General features: G+C 44.2%; 1 protein-coding gene across 16 annotated transcripts in view; it reads right to left on the reverse strand.

The window, feature by feature from the left end:
- Window positions 1-23636, reverse strand: part of CALCOCO2 (calcium binding and coiled-coil domain 2) — a 755339-nt gene that overhangs the window by 10449 nt on the left and 721254 nt on the right. For all 16 annotated transcript variants that reach the window (XM_068263852.1, XM_068263854.1, XM_068263855.1 and 13 more), the window contains 3 exons: window positions 23507-23611; window positions 13894-14014; window positions 83-108 (listed from right to left, as the gene is read on the reverse strand). In XM_068263852.1, coding sequence (XP_068119953.1) covers window positions 83-108; window positions 13894-14014; window positions 23507-23611 — 252 coding nt within the window. The remainder of the gene's footprint in view (window positions 1-82; window positions 109-13893; window positions 14015-23506; window positions 23612-23636) is intronic.

A 23636-nucleotide genomic window follows, 5' to 3' on the forward strand; every position in this document is an offset into this window, starting at 1 on the left:
TGCTAAGTACTGTACTGTATACTATACTCTAAGGGATCACCTGATTTTAAAAAGATGTATTTAATTATCACGCCATACTCACCGCTACTGGGATGCTTGAATGGGCACCTGAAAAGAAATGAATGAACATATGTTTAATTTTCACACAATTCTATTACATCAACTTTATTTCAGTTATTTACAATTACACTACTTATTTCCTCCAGCCCCATCCACACCGATCGCTCCCACACCTTCTTCCTCCGCCTCCTCGTTTGGCCGGTAGAAGGCCCATTAGGTTGGCCAGTCAGGGTCAGTCACCCCCGTCCTGCTTCCACCGCTGGGAGCAGTAGTACCGTGCAGGCGCAGGGCACTGGAAAAGCTAACGAGGCTTCTACCGGCCAACTGATGGCGTGCGGAAGGGGCTGGAGGAAGCCTCAGGTATGTATAAAACTTTTATACACTATCCTTTTAAAATCTTCAAATCCTTCATTCAAATCTCCTGCCGCGGGAGGCTTCGGAAGTCTTCGAGAGCCTGAGTACTCCCGTAGACGGGTGGCTCCGTGCTGCTCATGCGTGAGTGCAGGATAGAGTGTGCTTGCGCATTTGCACTACGCAGCCGCCGGTCTTCGGGAGCACTCGGGCTCCTGAAGACTTCCGAAGCCTCCCACAGTGGCACAGGGATATCTCCAATCTGCTAACGGAAAAGCCAGCGCTGGAACGCAGAGACCGCGAGAGGAACAGGAAGGCTCTGTAGGACCCAGAGCCTTCCCTCTCCTTAGGTAAGTATATGGGGTTTTTCTAAATTCACTTCAGACTCACTTTAAAGGAAGGAAAATCACTTTTAATAAACTGTTAAGAAACTTTGCCCTTATTCAATTCACTTTTTCTGCTAGGTGATATTTTTACACCTTATCAATAAATAGCCCTTTAACCTCCCTGGCGTTCAATTTCTGTTGGATTTCTGTGCAAAAAGTTATTCAATTAATTTTCCTGAAATGTTTGCCTGTAACTTACCAAAATGTGTCAAGCGTGGGTCTACTATACATTTAAATTATAATAAAACACAAAATCGTAAAAAAAAAAAAAAAAAAAAAAAAAATTACTTAACCACTTAAGGACCGCAGTCTTTTCACCCCTTAAGGACCAGAGCCTTTTTTCCATTCAGACCACTGCAGCTTAAATGGTTTATTGCTCAGTCATACAAGCTACCATCTAAATGAATTTTACCTCCTTTTCTTGTCACTAATACAGCTTTCTTTTGGTGCTATTTGATTGCTGCTGCGATTTTTACTTTTTATTCTATTCATCAAAAAAGACATGAATTTTGGCAAAAAAATGATTTTTTTAACTTTCTGTGCTGACATTTTTCAAATAAAGTAAAATTGCTGTATACATGCAGCGCGAAAAATGTGGACAAACATGTTTTTGATTAAAAAAAAACCCATTCAGTGTATATTTATTGGTTTGGGTAAAGGTTATAGCGTTTACAAACTATGGTGCAAAAATTGAATTTTCCCATTTTGAAGCATCTCTCTCATTTCTGAGCACCTGTCAGGTTTCATGAGGTGCTAGAATTCCAGGATAGTATAAATACCCCCCAAATGACCCCATTTTGGAAAGAAGACACCCCAAAGTATTCACTAAGAGGCATGGTGAGTTCATAGAAGATTTTATCTTTTGTCACAAGTTAGCGGAAAATGACACTTTGTAACAAAAATAAAAAATAAAAAAAAGTTTCCATTTCTGCTAACTGGTGACAAAAAAAAAATGAAATCTGCCACGGACTCACCATGCCCCTCTCTGAATACCTTGAAGTGTCTAGTTTCCAAAATGGGGTCATTTGTGGGGTGTGTTTACTGTCCTGGCATTTTGGGGGGTGCTAAATTGTAAGCACCCCTGTAAAGCCTAAAGGTGCTCATAGGACTTTGGGCCCCTTAGCGCACCTAGGCTGCAAAAGAAATGTCACACATGTGGTATCGCCTTACTCAGGAGAAATAGTATAATGTGTTTTGGGGTGTATTTTTACACATACCCATGATGGGTGGGAGAAATATCTCTGTAAATGAGATTTCTTTTGATTTTTTTACACACAATTGTCCATTTACAGAGATATTTCTCCCACCCAGCATGGGTATGTGTAAAAATACACCCCAAAACACATTATACTACTTCTCCTGAGTACGGCGATACCACATGTGTGACACTTTTTTGCACCCTAACTGCGCTAAGGGGCCCAAAGTCCTATGAGTACCTTTAGGATTTCACAGGTCATTTTGAGGCATTTATTTTCTAGACTACTCCTCACGGTTTAGGGCCCCTAAAATGCCAGGACAGTATAGGAACCCTACAAGTGACCCCATTTTAGAAAGAAGACACCCCAAGGTATTCCGTTAGTAGAATGGGGAGTTCATAGAAGATTTCATTTTTTTTTCACAAGTTAGCGGAAATTGATTTTTATTGTTTTTTTCACAAAGTGTCATTTTCCACTAACTTGTGACAAAAAATAAAATCTTCTATGAATTCCCCATACACCTAATTGAATACCTTGGGGTGTCTTCTTTCTAAAATGGGGTCACTTGTGGGGTTCCTATAATGCCCTGGCATTTTAGGGGCCCTAAACCGTGAGGAGTAGTCTAGAAACCAAATGCCTCAAAATGACCTGTGAAATTCTAAAGGTACTCATAGGACGTTGGGCCTCTTAGCGCACCTAGGTTGCAAAAAAGTGTCACACATGTGGCATCGCCGTACTCAGGAGAAGTAGTATAATGTGTTTTGGGGTGTATTTTTACACATACCCATGCTGGGTGGGAGAAATATCTCTGTAAATTAAAATGTTTTGATTTTTTTTACACACAATTGTCCCTTTACAGAGAGATTTCTCCCACCCAGCATGGGTATGTGTAAAAATACACCCCAAAACACATTATAATACTTCTCCTGAGTACGGCGATATCACATGTGTGACACTTTTTTGCAGCCTAGGTGCGCTATGGGGCCCAACGTCCTATTCACAGGTCATTTTGATGCATTTGGTTTCTAGACTACTCCTCACGGTTTAGGGCCCCTAAAATGCCAGGGCAGTATAGAAACCCCACAAGTGACCCCATTTTAGAAAGAAGACATCCCAAGGTATTCCGTTAGGTGTATGGTGAGTTCATAGAAGATTTTATTTTTTGTCACAAGTTAGTGGAAAATGACACTTTGTGAAAAAAAACAATACAAATTAATTTCCGCTAACTTTTGACAAAAAATAAAATCTTCTATGAACTCGTCATACACCTAACGGAATACCTTGGGGTGTCTTCTTTCTAAAATGGGGCACTTGTGGGGTTCCTATACTGCCCTGGCATTTTAGGGGCCCAAAACCACGAGGAGTAGTCTGGAAACCAAATGCCTCAAAATGACTGTTTAGGGGTATAAGCATCTACAAATTTTGATGACAGGTGGTCTATGAGGGGCCGAAGTTTGTGGAACCGATCATAAGCAGGGTGGCTTCTTAGATGACAGGTTGTATTGGCACTGAAGTGCAGGAATGTTCTCAAATCGTGACCTGGACATGGCAATTAAGTCGTACCAGCAGTGATTAGAAAACAAATTTCTGTCACTGCGGTGGGGCGGGTGAGGGTTTGGCCGGGTGATCAGAAGCCCGCAGGGGGCATATTAGGGCCTGATCTGATGGGTAGCAGTGACAGGTGGTGACAGGGGGTGACGGGGTGGTTGATAGGTGATCAGTAGGTGATTACAGAGGAGAATATATGCAAGCAATGCACTGGCGAGTTGATCAGAGGGGGTCTGGGGGGCTAATTTAGGGTGTGGGCGGGTGATTGGGTGCCCGCAAGGGGCAGATTAGTGTCTGATCTGATGGGTAGCAGTGACAGGTGGTGACGGGGTGATTGATGGGTGATCAGTGGATGATTAGAGGGGAGAACAGATGTAAACAATGCACTTTCAGAGGTGATCTGAGGGTGGGTCTGCACGCAATCTGAGGGTGTGGGTGGGTGATCAGGTGCCCACAAAAGGCAGGTTAGGGTCTGATCTGATGGGTGGCAGTGACAGGTGGTGACAGGGGGTGATTGATGGGTGATTGACAGGTGATCAGTGGGTGATTATAGGGAAGAATAGATGTATACAGTACACAGGGGGGAGGGTCTAGGGAGGATCTGAGGGTGTGGGGGGGTGTGTTAAGGAGCCCCCAGGGGGCAGTTTAGGACCTAATCTAAAAAATAGCGTTGAGATAGTGACAGGGAGTGATTAATGGGTGATTAGGGGGGTGATTGGGTGCAAACAGGTGTCTGAGGGGTGGGCAGGGGGGGTCTGATGGGTGCAGTGGGCAATCAGGGGGCAGGATCAGTGTGCTTGGGTACTTACTAGGAGGGCTGCAACCTGCCCTGGTGGTCCCTCAATCACTGGGACCACCAGGGCAGGAGGCAGCCTGTATAATACGCTTTGTATACATTACAAAGCGTATTATCCGCTTTACATGCGGCAGATCGGGGGTTAACAACCCGCCGCCGCTGCTAATTGGCTGGCGGGTTGACGTCGCGGGTGGGCACATCCAGCGTGCGATCCCCAGCCAGCTAGTCCGCAACGAGCCGCCGACGATCGGCGTATTGCGGTCGTTGCGGGCTCCACTTTGCCGCCGCCCCTAGGTAGGGGCGGTCGGCAAGTGGTTAAAATCACAATCCAGTAAAATATATATATATATATATATATATATGTATATATATATATATATATATATAGATATATATAGATATAGATATATATATCTATATCTATAGATATATATCTATATATATATCTATAGATATATATATAGATATAGATATATATATATATATATATATATATATATATATATATAGATCTATATATATATAGATCTCTCTCTCTATATATATATATATGTATAGATCTATATATATATATATATATATATATATATATATATATATATATATATATATATATATATATATATATATAGATCTATATATATATATATATATATATATATATATATATATATATATAGATAGATCTATATATATATATATATATATATATATATATATATATATAGATATAGATATATATATATATATATAGATCTATATATATAGATCTATATATATATATATATAGATCTATATATATATATATAGATCTATATATATATATATATAGATCTATATATATATATAGATCTATATATATATATAGATCTATATATATAGATCTATATATATAGATCTATATATATAGATCTATATATATAGATGTATATATATATATATATATATATATATAGATGTATATATATATATATATATAGATCTATATATATATATAGATCTATATATATATATATATATATATATATATATATAGATCTATATATATATATATATATAAATCTATATATAGGTGGTTGGGAGGGGATCAAGGGATACATGGGGGGGGAGAGCTGGAAAAAAGTTTATTTTTACACTAAAATCGCACAGCCTGTCACGGCTGCAGGCTGTGCGTCTCTCCCTGTCACACAAGATCCACAGTGACAGGGAGAGGGAGGCGGAGAGGGAGGCGGAACGGCAACTATGTTGCCTTTCAGAGGGTGATCGCTGTGATTGGCTCACAGCGATCACACGGCAGGGAGCCAATCAGTGACGGCTCCTGCCGATACCCGGAAGCCTTAGCTGTCATAAGACAGCTAAGTGCAGCCGGTTCGGTGCGCGCGATCGCGGCGGGGAGCGGCGGCGCCGGTGATAGAGATCTACGCCCTGCCAGCCAGGAGCCCATCAAAACAGGGCGTAGATCTCTATCACTGCGGTCCGGAAATGGTTAATTTCTTTGGACTATAATACACAATTTTTACCCCAAAAAGTGTGTGTGTGTGGGGGGGGGGGGGGGGAGTGGCTCTTCCTCAGGCAGGACTTATGGCTGTTGAAAAATTTACGTATTTGGGAATTTGGATACAAAATATAATGGTCAATTTATGGATTATAACTTAGGACCAGCACTACCTCACACTGAGGATAAGTTTAAGGTATGGGATTCACTCCCCTTGAATATGTATGGTAGGGTTACAAAGGTTAAAATGGTGCTAGCTCCTAGACTTCCATATCTTGTGCAGATGACTGGATACCTCTTTCCTTTTTTAAGAAAATGGATTCCTTAAAGAGAGCCCGAGGTGGGCTCAAAAAATAAAAAGATAATTTAATTCAATTATTCCTTTACATCGAATATAACGTTTTTTCCAACATGTCCTATCCGATTTTTATTGAAAAAACGGGGTAATCGTTTGTTTTTCTTGATTGAAAAAAAAATTATTTTTTTACTTTCATTCAATTTGTTTTGGTTGAATAAACTGGAAAATCAAATGTTTTTACTGTACCGTGTATGGGCACCATAAGTAATCTTGCTTGGCTACCTTAAAAAACAGGAGGAATTTTTCTATATGTTAAATCAGCCAGAGATGCCCAGAGAGAGTTGTCTGTTTCCTCCCACCAGGACAGTTTGTAGGCTACATAGCCAGGGCCGGGCCGAGGCATAGGCTGGAGAGGCTCCAGCCTCAGGGCGCAGTGTAGGAGAGGGCACACAATTCATTCAGCTGTCATTCCTAATTGTGTTTGAAGCAGAAAGAAATAAGAAAAGGGGATACATAGCAGTGACTGCAAGCTGGATAACTAGATATTAAGGTGTTGGGGAGGTTGTGGGCCCTGTGGCCCTCTTAGTCTAATAGCAATCAGTGTGTGACGGCTGGGGTGGGAGGGATGGAGGGGCGCACTTTGGTGTCTCAACCTTGGGTGCTGGAGGACCTTGTCCCTGCTCTGTACATAGCTCTCGGGCAACCCTAACCCTGGAGAATTGATCACAGTGTTGTATTGTTGGTAGAGGTGCCCCCACCCAGTATTAAGTAGTCAAAGGTAGCCCCCAAGCAGGGTCGGACTGGGACACTGGGGGCCCACCAAAGAAAATTCAACCTGGGGCCCACACTTCCCATGAATGTGGTGAAAAAAGGGCGTGACCATGCACCGGAAGGTGGGCGTGGTCATGATGTATTATGGACAGGGCCAAATGTACATGATCTTAGCAGCATTGTAATTCAGAGACACTGCTGTCCAGCAAAACTTTGCATAGAGTCCCCTCCTTCAATATAAAGCAATGTCCTACTTTGCAGAGGTTGCGACCGCATCAGGGCCCTTGGGCCAAAGGGGCCCCGAAGCGCCTTCCCTCAACTACAGTATTACCTCTCTATTGGTCCTGTGCTCATAATAATCACTTCTATAGATACTTTGAATAGTGGTAATCATTAACAAGCTATTTCCCATCCCCTTCTTGCACCTCTGACACTGTAGTTGCCATTGGCAGGTTTTGGTGCGTCGTTTCAATTGTTATGTATAGAGTGCTTGGGGGGGCCCCATTGTAAAACTTGCATCGAGGCCCACAGCTCCTTAGCTACGCCACTGCTCTCAGCATGAGCGATTACAGCACTGAGAAAAGAATTTTTGTGCTGCAGGCAGCAATTGGAGCTCTGTCAGACAAGGAGTGGGGGGGGCCCAACAGAGACCTGGAGGGGGGGCCCACCGAGGGAAAAAACTGTACTACTGTGGCCCAGTCCAATCCTGCCCCAAAGTATGAGAAGTCAGATGTGACACCCTGTACAGGTGCCAGAGCCAGATTAAGGCTAAATGGGGCCCTAAGCAAAGTAACTGATTTGGGCCCCCCCATCATGTCGTAATAGAATCAGAAGATGCAGCTGCACAGCAATATGTCGCACACACCGGGCAGCCAAGCTACTGGTTGCTATGGGCAACAGCACGCTTTCCTCTGTGGGTGCACAATGCAGGGAATAGCAGCGGCAAAATGCAGAGTGAGAGATGAATGGCTGGGACATTTGCACTCAGGGGCTGGGGCACCCCTGTGAAGAGGGCGCCAGATATCACAGCAGCACTTTCCCCCTGCATCTCCAGCCTGGCAATAGCAGAAAGCTCTGGACACCGCCAAACCGGAAGCCGTTCCCCAGACAGAATTGCATAACCACTCCCACCACCGAACAACCAATTTCCTCCCAAACTAGACAGCCACCATGCAGCCTCCATCCCAGTGAATACGATAGTCCAGCAGAGAAGGCAGCCGCAGTGGGGGAGAATGACAGCACCAGATGAATCACATTCACCTATTGCGATCCAAGCAATAGAGGTCCCGTCATCCGGAGCCCATCTGTCTCCTCTAGAGTGCTGCCGCTCTGTTACTACTACTATTACTACTTCCTACTTCATGTCTGATCTGAGAATCAGGAAGTTTCATAGCGAGCGGCTGCACTGTAGAAGAGACAGATGGGTTTCAGATGATGGGATCTCTATTGCTTGGATCATGGATAGGTGAGTGAGCGTTTGCCATCTGCTGCTATCATTCTTGCTGCAGCTGTGGTTCTCTGGGGGAAGGGAGGGTGGAGTGGGCAGCGGCAGAGCGCACAGTAGCAGGAGGGGGACCTAGGAGGAGAGCCTGGCTCTGAAGACAATCAGCAGCGCACGGCATCATTTGACAAGACAAGACAAATAACATTTATATTGCGCTTTTCTCCTGGTGGACTCAAAGCGCCAGAGCTGCAGCCACTAGGACGTGCCCTATAGGCAGTAGCAGTGTTAGAGAGACTTGCCTACGGTCTCCTACTGAATAGGTGCTGGCTTACTGAACAGGCAGAGCTGAGATTCGAACCCTGGTCTCCTGTGTCAGCGGCAGAGCCCTTAAAGGGACTCAAAGCAGTGCCTGTGGATATGCCTTTAAGCATACCCACAACTAATTCATTACATCCTCACACCTACCAGCATGATGTTTGTAATTATATCCCCCTGGGTTCCTTATATTTCATTGCATTGTGCTGAATCGAGCTGCCAACTTTGGAGAAAAGTCGTCCTGTGGCCGTGATTTCGATCGAGAAAATATCAAAAACTAAAAGGCATAGAGCAGCTGTTTATATATTATTGGAAAGGGGAGAAAAAGAGCTTTAAAATGATATGCATCTTTCCATAGTTACTGCACTGCTCAGAGTCCCTTTAACCATTATACCATCCAGCCACCGCTGACTTTGGAGAAAAGTCGTCCTGTGGCCGCGATTTCAATCGCGAAAATATCGAAAACTAAAAGGCATAGAGCAGCCGTTTAGATATCATTGGAAAGAGGAGAAAGAGAGCTTTAAAATGATATGCATATTTCCATAGTTACTGCACTGCTCAGAGTCCCTTTAGCCATTATACCATCCAGCCACCTCTGACTTTGGAGAAAAGTCATCCTGTGGCCGCAATTTCGATTGCGAAAATATCGAAAACTAAAAGGCATAGAGCAGCTGTTTATATATCATTGGAAAGAGGAGAAAGAGAGCTTTAAAATGATATGAATCTTTCCATAGCTACTGCACTGCTCAGAGTCCCTTTAACCATTATACTATCCAGCCACCGCTGACTTTGGAGAAAAGTCGTCCTGTGGCTGCGATTTCAATCGCGAAAATATCGAAAACTAAAAGGCATAGAGCAGCTGTTTATATATCATTGGAAAGAGGAGAAAGAGAGCTTTAAAATGATATGCATCTTTCCATAGTTACTGCACTGCTCAGAGTCCCTTTAACCATTATACCTTCCAGCCACCGCTGACAGGATGGCAAGGGCTGGTTTATGTGCTAATGGGGCCCCTTTGACTCTGAATGGGGCCCCAAGCGACTGCTTTTGTTGCCTGGTCGGTAATCCGGCCCTGACAGGTGCCCCCAGTAATACGTAGCTAGACCAAGTAGCTCCCCCCAGTATGGGTAGCCAGACAGGACCTCCAGTATCGGTAGCCACAGGAGCCCCCAGTATAAGGTAGCAAGATGCAGCCTCCCCCCGTATAAGCTAGCTCGGCGTAGCAGCTCCCTTCAATATACATAGTATTGTAAGCTTGTAAGATGATACATAGTATTGTACTGTAAGTATAGTATACGGATAAGATGCATGGGATTGTTAATGGAAATTCCAGTGATAGAAGCTAGAGGCAACACTTACACACAGGCCGCTATATATACTGTGCTAAAAATGTGGTAACAGAAAAGATATTACATACAAAGGATATCAAAACCTGTTGTATGAGTATGGCAGATAAATAAACAAGAAAAAAAGACAATTGAGAGCCCTCAATCTTGTATTATTGATAATACGGTGAAGATATGGTGTGTAATAAATAAATAAGTGTGGGTTGCCAAGATCAGGCAACCACTAAACGCACATGAGGGAAAATGAAACCTGTCCCCACTCAGGGTAAAAAGTCGCTCTCCATAGAAAAATAAAGACACACCCATTCATTATGTGGACAAATATCACTTTGGACAATACAGAGGCGCCAGCAGAAAAAAAATGTCAAATTAAAATGTATAAAATGAGGGGCAAGGGTGGACTTACCTCCCCAGGTAAAGACACAACTATTGTGTATTGTGTGTGTGATCACAAGAAAAGGATTTCTATTCTTACGACAAACAGTTTGCAACGTTTTTCACAGGTCTCAAGCCCGCTCCCTCAGGCAAAAATACACAAGGAGCAACTCTACAGTTGTGCGTGCTAGTATAGCGCCTCTACGACAGTTGTTTGGAGGAAGAATCAAAATCCTTTTCTTTTCATCTTACACAATAGTGATGTCTTTACCTGGGGAGTTAAGTCCGTCCTTGCCCCTCATTTTATACATTTTAATTTGACGTTTTTATTCTGCTGGTGCCTCTGTATTGTCCAAAATGGCAGATAAATGTTCAGTAACTACCTGTAAATTTGGCAATTTTTTTGCACATTGAACATATAGATAACTTGAATGGCCCAACTTGTTACACTTCTGAGGGCAGATTTTATGTGAAAGGATGCTGTAGCATATTTCCTGTTATCTTTTAATTATTCAAATAGGTTCACTTAGGCAGGGGACACACTTGTATATTTTCATGTGCGTTTTCCGCACAGAAAAACTGATTTAAACAGAGAACTCATGTTAACATCTTTTGGACTGCGTTGGCTGAAATCTACGTCCTGCAGGTGGCTGTGCTGCTCTGACAGGACATAGATTTAACCTTCTCCGCTGCGTGCTACCGCCGATCTCGCTGCTCGCCCTGCCATCTATATGACAGCAGCAGTGGCGTAGCTACAAACCTCTGGGCCCCGATGCGGAATCTGGATGTGCCCCCCCCCCGGCAACACCCGACGCACACACATATCCGAATCCCTATAGCCAGCTATAGGTCCCCCCAGTATAGGTAGCCAGGCATAGGTAAGCCAGTATAGTTGCCCCCGGTATAGGTTAGCCAGGTAGGTGCCTCCAGCATAGGTAGCCAGTATAGTTGCCCCCAGTATAGGTTAGATAGGCAGGCGCCGCTGGTATAAGTTAGATAGATAGGTGCCCCCAGTACAGGTTAGCTAGGTGGGTGCCTCTAATATAGGTAGCCAGAATAGTTGCCCCCAGCATAGGTTAGATAGGTAGGTGCCCCCAGTATAGGTTAGTTAGGTAGGTGCCTCCAATATAGGTAGCCAGTATAGTTGCCACCTGTATAGGCTAGCTAGGTGCCCCGAATACAGGTTAGATAAGTAAGTGCCCCCAGTATAGGTAAGATAGGTAGGTGCCCCCCAGTATAGGTTAGATTAGGTAGCTGCCCCCCAGTATAGGTTAGATGAGGTAGCTGCCCCCAGGATAGGTTAGATTAGGTAGCTGCCCCCCCAGGTTAGGCAGGTAGCTGCCCCCCCCCAGGATAGGTTAGGTAGGTAGCTGCCTCCCCAGGATAGGTTAGGTAGCTGCCCCCCCAGGATAGATTAGGTAGCTGCCCCCCCAGGATAGGTAGGTAGCTGCCCCCACAGGATAGATTATATTGGGTAGCTGCCCCCCCCCCCCCAGGATAGGTTAGGTAGGTAGCTGCCCCCCCAGGATAGGTTAGATTAGGTTCCCCCCCCCCCCGAATTAGTTAGGTAGGTAGCTGCCCCCCCAGGATAGGTTAGGTAGGTAGCTGCACCCAGGATAGGTTAGATTAGGTAGCTGCCCCCCCCCCAGGATAGGTTAGGTAGGTAGCTGCCCCCCCCCCCCCCAGGATAGGTTAGGTAGGTAGCTGCCCCCCCCAGGATAGGTTAGGTAGGTAGCTGCCCCCCAGGATAGGTTAGATTAGGTAGCTGCCCCCCCCCAGGATAGGTTAGGTAAGTAGCTCTCCCCCAGGATAGGTTAGGTAGGTAGCTGCCCCCCCCAGGATAGATTAGGTAGCTGCCCCCCAGGATAGGTTAGGTAGCTGCCCCCCCCCCCAGGATAGATTAGGTAGCTGCCCCCCCCAGGATAGGTTAGGTAGCTGCCTCCCACAGGATAGATTAGGCAGCTGCCCCCCCCAGGATAGGTTAGGTAGGTAGCTGTCACCCAGGATAGGTTAGATTAGGTAGCTGCCCCCCCCAGGATAGGTTAGGTAGGTAGCTGTACCCCCCCAAGATAGGTTAGGTAGGTAGCTGCCCCCATCAGGATAGGTTAGGTAGCTGCCCCCCCAGGATAGATTAGGTAGGTAGCTGCCCCCCAGGATAGGTTAGATTAGGTAGCTGCCCCCCCAGGATAGGTTAGGTAGGTAGCTGCCCCCCCAGGATAGGTTAGGTTAGGTAGCTGCCCCCCCCCCAGGATAGATTAGGTAGTTGCCCCCCTCCCCCTTAGGATAGGTTAGGTAGGTAGCTGCCCCCCAGGATAGGATAGGTAAGTAGCTGCCCCCCAGGATAGGATAGGTAGGTAGCTGCCCCCCAGGATAGGATAGGTAGGTAGGTGCTGTATATGGAGGGGGGGAGCCGCAGCCGCGGGGAGGGCAGCCCGACCTCTCCCTCCCTTCCTCTCCCCGGCCCCCCCCCGGCACGGAAGCGCTGTAGGCAGAACTCACCTCCGTCCCTGCGCCGCTGATCTCCTCCCACTGTATAGATGCTGATACACACTGCTTCCTGTTTAGCCGGAAGCAGTGTGTATCAGCTTCTATGCAGAGAGGAGATCAGTGGCGATTGGAACGCAGGGAGGTGAGTTCTGCCTACAGCGCTTCCGTGCGCGCTCACTCTGCATCTGAGGAGGGGGCCCGGGGAGAGGAAGGGAGGGAGAAGTTGGGCTGCCCTCCCCGCGGCTGCGGCTCCCCCCTCCCAATAGCGCGCACGGCCCGCCCGGTCGGCACTCCAAACGGACATGGGCCCCCCAGGCCCCTCCCCCGCCTCTTCAGGAGCCGGGCCCGGTCACCACGGCGACCGTTGCGACCGCGGGCCCTACGCCACTGGACAGCAGGGCTCTGTGAGCAGGTCAGGAGCCACTTTCATTGGCTCCTGACCGCGTGATCACTGTGAGCCAATCACATTGGCTCACACTGATGGACAGGGTCAGGAGCTAATAAAAGTGGCCCCCTTACTGGCTAGTTCACACTTAATGCGTTTTTCGAGCAGAAAAAAGCAAACATCCTGCAAGATAATCCTGCACATTTTGCCAATTTTCTCTATCAATTACATTAGGTGCTGTGAAAAAACTTGCATGTTTTTCTGCATACAAACACACATGGTATGCAGAAAATGCACGCAGAAAAAAGTGTGTCCACTGCCTAAGAGCCTGTACACTCTGGCTGCATTGCACTGTGATTTTAGAATCAAATACAATTTTTCCATCGCAAAGCCTCCATGAAAATAAAGCATTTGTGAAGCGGAGGGAAAATGCAATGCATGCAATTTTCATTGCATTGTTAGGTAAAAAAAATCAGGAAACCAGGAAAAGGTAGCCTCAGCAAAATCTCAATCACATGGCAAACGCACATCAATCACAAGTAGAATTTTAGTTAGAAAACACAATCGCACCGCACTGTGTTTGTGTGTACAGGCCCTTACTCCTTGTTTGGCAGCTTACTGAACATGGTTAAAAACATACCATCATATGGATTGCCAAAGACCAGTCCTGGGGACTGAATAGAAGGGGGTCCTGTAAATGCCTGCAACTGGCGTGCCTGGCAAAGTTCTCTCTTCAGTTCTTCAATTTCACTTTCTTTTCTCTGCAAAGAATGAACACACAATTCCATTAGAAAAGCAACTTACACTAACCACACCCAGCAATATAAAGCACTGATAAAGGCAATGATGGACACAATGTTGTAACTTTATTACAGACAAATCAGTTAAAGAAAGAAAATTCGAATTGATTGGTTGGTAGGGGGGGATTATTAACCATTACTGCAGCTGGGACGTGAGCTTCATGTCCGCAGCGGCAGCTGCTCTAGCCGCAGGGATGCAACAGTCACGTCCCTGTACTTAACGGCTGTACGCGCGCAATTATGCGCGCGCATGCGCACGATTGCAATGTTTTTGGAGGCAGGGGGAATTGGTTGCAGGGGACTGAAGTCCCCTGAGCCAATCCATCGTTGTGCAGAAAGAATGATTGCTGTTTTTTTATCAAAAACAGCGATCATTCTCAGTAAAAGCAGGCAGAATGTATGGAAGCAATCGTGCACGCGCACAGGCGTGCACGTGCGCGATCGTGATTGGTCCAGAGGCAGGGGGCATTGGTAGAAGAGGACATGTGTCCTCTGAGCCAATCCCAGCCTGGAAACTGAGATTGATGGCTGTTACAGCCAATGAACAGTCATCATTCTCATAAACATTTATAAACATATACATACTGACACAAGTGTATCAAAGAGCATCTCTAAGCAGATCTGTCACCTCAGATCTGCTTTCTGAGCTGATAGGAGCTGCTAGAGATATTCTTTGATAAAGTAAGTTTTCACACATTTTATTGAATCAGGATGATAACCTGAAGAGGATTGTGACCAATGAATGGTATCATCCTGATTCAAAACTCCTTGCTTTTACTGATGGCTAACACGGTACAACACTCTACTGTTCACACATCCCTTATATCCTATACCATCCCACTCAGGTAGATAACCTTACTTTTCCCCTTCTACTTTTTTTTTCTTCTCTCTCTTCTCTGTATACCTCTCTGTATACATTACCGTATACATCTCCATATACGTCCCTTCCTAAGCCCCACTCTTTACGCACTTTCTAAAAAAAGAAAACCTATCTATTCATCTATCGATCCCTCTATCGTTCCATCTACCTATCTGTCTAGCCAGTTAGCATAATGGCGAGAAGGCTGCACCTTTTTGCAGCAAAGCAGTGAGAGTGAGGAGTGGTCATCAGGCAGCGAGTGGCTAACTTCCACTGACTGACTCAAGTTCAGAGGAGTCAGGGCCGCCATCTCAAAGGGTGAGGGTAGAAGGAGAGGCACAGCTTAGAGACAGTAGTTTGGCTGGTGAGGAGCAGCCAGGTCCCAGCAATGTGGCTAGTGGTCAGGGGTCAGCCAGGAGACGGCCGATCTCACGACCAAAGGTAAGCCAATCACCATCAGAGATAACTAATGCCCAGTGGTCGCCTCCATGCATGGTGATTCCAGACATCCCTGCTTTCACAGCAGCAAGCAGTATTTTAATGCCCACTGAAAAACTGCAGCCTGCTGACTTATTTGCTCTTTTTATGGATGAGAGAATTTTACAGCATATTGTGCAGCACAAGAATCTATATCCTACACCATGTATCTCTGCCAATTCTACCACTCGTTTAGCTGCGAGATGGAGCCCCACGAATGTGCCTGAGCTGAAGGTATTTATTGGCCTGACATTAAACATGGGCCTCGAAAAGAAACCTCAGCTGTGTGACTACTGGTTAAGAAACCCAATCATCTGCATGCCCATTTACGCAGCAAATATGAACAGGGAATGCTACGAAATGCTGATGAAATGTTTGCATTTCAGTGATAACACACAACATCTACCCAGGGATGATCCAACGCATAACCGCCTTTTCAAATTGAAGCCTCTTTTATGCCATCTAAGTGAAAAATTCAAATAGGTCTACATGCCTGGAAAGAATATAGCAGTAGATAAGTCCCTTATGGCATTTCACAGCAGGCTTGGTTTCAGGCAATATATCCCCAGCAAACGTGCACGGTGTGGGATTAAGTTTTATAAATTGTGTGATAGCGGTACAGGCTACACATATGCCTTTAGGGTTTATGAAGGCAAGGACTCTCATCTGGAACTTGCTGGATGCCCACCGTACGTGAGTAAAATTATCATTGACTTGATAAGTCCCCTGCTGAACAAAGGGTACCATTTGTACATTGAAATTTTTATGTCAGTGTACCGCTTTTTACATTTTTGTACGCAGCACAAACAGTAGCCTGTGGACCCGTAAGGCCAAATCGCCAAGGTCTGCCCCTGGAGGTCATCATCAAAAAATTGAAGAAGGGATAGGTGTGTAGTCTCAGCAGCAATGAGCTCCTTGCCCTAAAGTTTAGGGACAAGGGGGATGTGTTCATGCGCGACAACCATCCACAATGAGGCTACCAAGACGTGCTGTCACAGGGAGAGGAGAACCAGAAGCCTGGGGTATTGTGGAATACACCAAGAATATGGGAGGTGTTGATTTGGCAGACAAAATGTTGGCTACATACCAAGTGCAGAGGAAGCGGAAGGCATGGTACAAGAAGGTGGCAATTTACTTATTCCAGGAAGCCATGCATAATTCTTTTGTGGTTTATAAAAAATCTGGAAATGGAGCCTCATACCTAACATACCAGCGAGAAGTGATAGCACCCCTAATTTATGAATCTGGCCATCCACCTCAGCGCACAGACCAAGAGGATTCGGGAAGAGGTAATGCGACTTCACGACAAACATTTTATTGCCCCACTGTCCCCAAATCCTAGAAAACAGTACCCCCCAAAAAAGTGAAGGGTGTGCACCAGACACCAAATAAGGAGAGACCCTCGATACCACTGCCCAACATGCCCATTACAACTAGGACTGTGCCTTATTGTGTGTTTTGAGGCCTACCATTCACTGGTGAACTATTAGACTTTTTTATTTTTATTTTTTTATTATTATTACTTATTATCCCTGACATATTCTGAAGATTTGCAAAGAAGAAAGGAACCTCACACAGAAACTTAGAGAACATACAAACTCCTTGCAAATAAATTATTTGCAATAACTGAACCTGTACCTTTACATTGCAAAGCAAGACTACTAGCCCCTTAGCCTCTATTTAATATATACACATTTTGCCTTTTCTGCTTACCATAATCTGGACTTCTGACCTTGGCTGACGATTCTCCTGGCTACCTCTGGCTTGGCTGATAACCTTCCTCTGGCGACTGGCTTTTGGATCGACTCCACTACTCCTCTACTACTGAATTTGCTGCATGTTAGACCTCCGAGGGTGAGTCCCAATATGTTTGTCATGCTTTTTATAGGGAAATAACATAGGACTTGCTTTAATCATCCATCCTTTGGTGAAATCTGAGTGAATGAACTTCACTCAGAGTGGGCCTAATGCTAACAGCAATACATGCCCTCAGTAAATTTAGCAGAATTGCTCATAAAAACAAATGTACATCTTAGAGCTAACAATCTGCTACAGGCCCAACTAGTTTTGAAATTTTCCATATGTGACACCATTTTAACCGTGAGTATCATGTTAATATAATTTGGGGGTGATATAAAGCTCAGGTCTATGTCATATGAAAATATATTTAGTAACAAAGTCAATCTAAAATTTTGCAAAATGTGATTTTTAATGTTATGGTCAAGTTTGGTAAAATGTTAGGAAAACTACAGGAGTCGGCAGCTTACAAAACACCCATATTTATATAGCCCTGGCTAGTGACATGTGTGGCCTTTTTCTGTTGTACTGACTCTTCTGGGGCTATGGAAATAAAAAAATGGCACTATAACAATTTGTGCAAAAAATGGGCTGCAAAAAAGCCATAGATGCACCTTGAGAATAATCACCTGCTGTGCATCTAGATTGCTTTCAAATGATGTATATGTGACCTCATTTTTATCATACTGAGTTGTACAATACGTTTTGATGTGTCTTATAGCTTGGACCAATGTTACTTAAAAAATAGGTAGGGACAAACTCAATGCATCATGAAAAATAATGTCATTTTCAATATTATGGTTAAACCTGGGAAAGTTTCAGCAAAACTACATGAGTCGGCAGCTTACAAAACACCCATATTTGAATATCCCTGGTTGTTAGCTTTCCACAATGGTGACATGTGTGGCCTTTTTCTGCTGTCCACACTCCTCTGGGGCTATGGAAAAAAAGTATGGAGGCGGCATATTTATTTCATTTAAACAATACCAGTTGCCTGGCTGTCCTGCTGAAATGCAAACCAACTCATAAACAAACATTTGATCTGAATGCTTTTTTAGGGTCTATGACTAAAAGTATTACAGGCAGAGGAACAGCAGGACTGCCAAGCAATTTGCATGGTTTTAAAAAACAAATACGTCATTCTCCATATCCCTCTCGGGCCAGTCCTTTAAAAGTTCTAGGCAGTATTTGGTCTGTTCATAACACTTCTGAATAGAACACTCTGATGTTGTTCCCAATTTCTATTGGAGCCACTCCCCCAGCTAAGGATTCAAGTCTGAAGTTCTCCTACCACCATTGTAAGTACTTGGGCCTCCATCTTCTTTATTCTCTCTAGTTCCTCTTTGCAATCTATGATGTAGACAAAAAAGGAACAGAGCACACTCAGAGATGAATGATTTCTCTGTGTGAGCTCTGTTCCTTTTTGTCTTCATCATAGATTTCACGACCACTGAGGTGGATCTTAAAGAGCAGCATCTACTTCATCTTCAGTACACACAGCTACACTGAGACAGAGGTGCCTGGCTCTTCTACTGACCACATATGCTATTGCTCCTTTGTTATTGCCTGATGAAGCGGGATCAAACCTGCGAAACGCGTTGCATATTTGGAGTTCATAAATAAAATATATTGACTATCTTTACTACAGTCGTTGTGTGTCTACTTGGAGGAGGTAAGTCTACCACTACCTCCTCTATTTACCAAGAATTTGGTTTTTAAGCTCATTTAGCTTCCTTTTATCCTCTTGGTACCTCTGTTCTGCATAATATTGAGTCCACCCTGGGTGGAAGGTTGAACCCCTTTTTCTCATCTACAGAGAGCGACTTCTTATTCCTGAGTGGGGTCAGGAAAATATCCCCACCTGCCTTTACAGTGGTTGCCTAATAGTAACCCTGGTTTGTGAGTATTAATATTTACTCTATCTAGTAACCATTTACCAGTACATATTACACTATTGGGGTTCTTGGTGTTCCTTGTTTTTACACACAGCTACACTGCTCGGTCTTGACAACAAAAGTACTTTTCCACACCATCTTAGTACCTCTGTGAAGCCCTGGTACATCTCCACCTTCTCATATTCGTTTTTGATGCCCTGTAACTTGACACTGCTACATCTATCATAGTTACATAGTTTGGTTGAAAAAAGCAAGTCAGGTCATCCCGGCGCCTGTACTGCACTGTATAGTGTCTGACTTGGGCGCTGCCATAGACCATAATGTTAATGACGGCTATATTATTATTGATTTATATAGCGCCAGCAACTTCAGTGGCGGCTATAGCGGCGCTGGAGAAATTTGTGTGTTGGCAATAGCCGGACTCCAAATTACGTGTCTGAAGGTTATCAAGTGGGGTTAATATATTTGTTAAATTCCTCTACATTGCTTAACACAGGGAGAGCCGTCTCTTAGCTTCTCCCTACGCCCACCTGACCATCACGGGGACCAAAGGTATGCTGAAAAAAGACATCCGTCCATCAATTCAACCTATCACAACTGCTTTCTTTGGGTCCTTTTCTACCAAAAAAAAATTTCCAGTTGATTTACCAAGTCCCACAGGATCTGTATTCTCTATGACTATTTGTTGTGGAATCTCCTATCTGGACTTTCCAAGGTTTAGGTCATAAACTACAGACCTGATTTTAACTGAGAAACTTTCAATCAGCTACACACTGGTGGTGAGTTTGTTTACAGTTCCTCCTTAACCACTTCACCTCCAAGGGGTTTTCCCCTTAAAAATCAGAGCAATTTTAACCTGTCCGCACTCCTTTCATTTATTCACCTATTGTGACGAACATTACGGAAAGTCGTACGCAATAGCCAACGATTTTCGTATGGTCGTGCACAATTACTGTCAGTGCTGTGTAACTGTACAAAAAATGCCCTTCCTTTCTCTTTTCCCCCTCTGAGAGCATTGCAGAGAGTACAGTAACCTTCCCCCACATCCTGTGTCAGGAAAGAATTTCACACGTGGCCAAAACCCCTGGGCAGAAGCCATTTGGCTACACAGCAAATTCCCTCCAAGCTCATAGCCTCAAACAAAGGGAACGTTCATTTATTAATAATTCAAAATAGGTTTGACACAGCAAGACAAAAATTACATTCCCTGATACCTAGGAAACAGTTCTGTCATTCACCTGAATTATAATTTTCTAGCTATCAGGAATCAATAGAGAAACCACTTTATCCGGCCTGTGTAGAGCGAATGCAATAGAATAGGCATGTATAGCCTCGTTTGATACAGGGTCGCAAGCCGCTTATGAATATAGTCTCGGATTTGCGATGCGCCAATCTGGGGCGGAGTTACACAGATTATTAATAATCTGTACATTTGTTGCTCTGAGTCTGGGGGGCGGCAACCTGCTGATTAGGAGGTAAACCCGCCTTAAACACACCTACTTTCCAGGTAGTGACAGCCCCAAGACTCAGGTTCTATAAAAGTGGGGCGGGACCAAACCTGGGCAGTTCTCCAAATTCCATCGACCCGGAACATTCATGCAGGCGCTTAAGGAGAGCCAGTGCCTGCAGTGCTCAAGGACTCTAAACCTGAATGCCTACTTTTAAACTGGACTCTGTTTCTTCATTCTCTAAATGGACTATCAGCCATAACTAAGTAAGAATTTTCTGATTTTATTCCCTTTTATTTTTAAGCTCTGTGTGTATATGTTAATTGGTGTGTATAACTGTATGTAATGCATTTTTGTTATTAAACGTTTTAAAAATCGTTTAGCGGTTATGACCTGTTGCTGAACATACACAATCATACCTATTCTCCTGAACTCGCTACCCTGTGTTTAATAGAAGTATACATTTATAACCCGTATGCGAGAACCCGGCCCAGATATAACGATCTGACCCAGGTTCCTGCATACTGCTAAGGGTTAATAGAGCGTTCTCAAAGTCCTAGTAATTACAGTAGCAGGCTGTGTAACGCGCTTGGTGGCAGATCTTTGAATTGTATGTGTGTGGTGAATCCGTTGGTGTCCGAACGCTCCCTCCATTAGTCAGTTCATCAACTGCGAAGTCGGGTTTACGCTTCGCGATGGACAAAATGACAGTGTGAGAGGATTTCTGACTCTGATCGAATGACCCACCCACAGACCGGCCTAGCGGTCTGTGACATTGTTTGGCAGCTTATTGGGATTTGTGTATGTTCAGAACATCAACAGCAACGTTATTTGATTAACCTGCCAGAACAGATCAAAAATCTGTGGTCGATAACCGGTGCATTACCATTTATATAGACTAAACGTGTAGCACAGAGTCTCCCCCTCCCCCCCCCCCCCCCCCATATCTTTTTCTATCCTATCTTTTATTTGGCAAAAATGGCTGCAGCAAGATACAAGAAAATGTCAGTGGCAGACCTAGTAAACTTGTGTGAGGAAAAAGGCATTGTGACTTTTAGAAAAAAGAAAGCGCAATTGGTCGAGGACTTGTTGCGACTGGATACCCAGCCGGAGCAGATGCTGGGAGAGCACACTCCTAGTTCAGACGGTGCTGTAACTGGGGCAGAGGGAAGTGAGCAGTTGGAGCAAGGCAACCCACTTCCAGACCCAGAGGAAAACGGGAACGCGTCTGAACCGATCGCTTTAAATGCTGAGGAGCATGGTGGCCGGCAGGAGCCCATCCATGCAAACCCTTTCGGTGTTCCTGATGCTGGAATGCAACCTGGATTACAAAGGCTGTTGGAGACAAATCCTGATCTGTACATGCAGATTTTGAAATAAAGGTGCATTTTTTCAGTTTTGCGTCCACCATGAATTGCATGCCAATAATTAGAAAAAATAACAGTAATATACCCTGTTGGCATACATATTAAAAAAGTTCAGTCAATAAGGTAACTATTTATGATTTTTTTTTATGCATACATTTATTTGGGTACTATGGAAGAGTGTGGGAGGGAAGGAGTTAATTTTAAATCTAAGTATGGGTCTTTTTAGTAAAATAAATGTATGTAGGTGTAATTTTACTATTTGGCAAAAAGATGTGCTTGTGCATTATTTCCTATTAGTGTACTATAAGTAAGTGGATTGGAAGTAAGGTGTGGCTGTGTTACTTTGTAAGTTACAATGAACACTGGCATCTCATTGATGCTGGCGATCATTGACACAGGGACTTAGATTAATGAATAGGGGTTAATGAATGGGCGTTCCCGTCCATTTATCTCCCATTTAATGATAGTCGGCGAGAACGAGCAAGGGAGCGCACGCGGGAGCGAGTGGGAGTGCGCAGCGGCAAGGGTCAAATATCTACGTCCCTGCAAAGTAAAGTGGTGTTTTGCAGGAACGTAGATACTCGTCCTGGGGAGGGGAAATGGTTAAATGATTTATTGAAAACAGATGTTGCTTTCTGGATGACCCTTGTACTTAGATGCTGCTATATTCCTTGACTTCTTAATGTGGTTTTCATACAACTACAGGATACAATGGTACGTGCAGCTGGTCTATATTTTCACCATATGTTCTGCTGGTATCTCCACCCAATCAGTCCTAACTACCTTCATCAATTGCTAGAGTCCCTAGCGCCTACAATGCCTTTAGTTGCCATGTATCATGTGACTGGTATATGTACAGTATAGGAGGAGGGAGGGACCCAATGTAAAATTTGCTCTGTGACTCAGAGCTCTGTAGTTGCACCACTGGCATGTACATTGTAAACAGACATTTGCCATATACTTTTTCTTTTTCCAAAAATGTTTTATTACATTTTTCTTTAAACAATGACAGCTTTGGTGAGTTTCACACAGAAGATAGGATTCAAAATGGCAAATTATTACAGCTTTGCACTTCCCTCATCCCCCCAACTCCCATCCCTCCCCTCCTCCCTCGGTCACTCCTGCTTATATAGGACAATTTTTGGGGGCAGTTCACCAGGTTTGATTAAACATAGGTTCTTTGATTAAACTCAAGCTCAGGGAGAGTTAGTCAAACCCCAACTTTTAGCCTGCCTAGAGAACCAGACAGGTCTGCCTCTGCATACCATGATGTATATTTGAAAGGTTTCACAAGCTGCTGCAGATCAAAGTCCATCAATGTGTAAAGTAAAAATGTTTCCATGTTTTTTTGTTCCTCTGTCCATATTTATAGCAGCATCCAATTTTTCCGTAAACATAAGCCATAGACATATTTCACATCCATCACTTCCAATGGTAATACATCTGACAATATTCACACTCCCCAGCTTCACTTTCCATGGACTATGAATGGCAAACATTTTGCTGTTAAACTAGGACAATGCAGGAAAGGCAATATACATATAACCCTCTTTGTCACCACTAGTGGATGAAGTGTAAAGAAGTACACAAAGTCATAAAGATTTTCTTACCACATAATTTTCCTGTAGATCTTGTATCTCCTCTTCTCTTAGCTCTATTGAGCTTCTTAAGGAAGAAAGTTCCTCCTTCTTTCTCCAGTTATCATCTTCTAAAAACTGAGACACCATAAAATAATTTCAC

Source organism: Hyperolius riggenbachi, chromosome 12 (genome assembly GCF_040937935.1).
Source record: "Hyperolius riggenbachi isolate aHypRig1 chromosome 12, aHypRig1.pri, whole genome shotgun sequence".
Lineage (NCBI taxonomy): Eukaryota > Metazoa > Chordata > Amphibia > Anura > Hyperoliidae > Hyperolius > Hyperolius riggenbachi.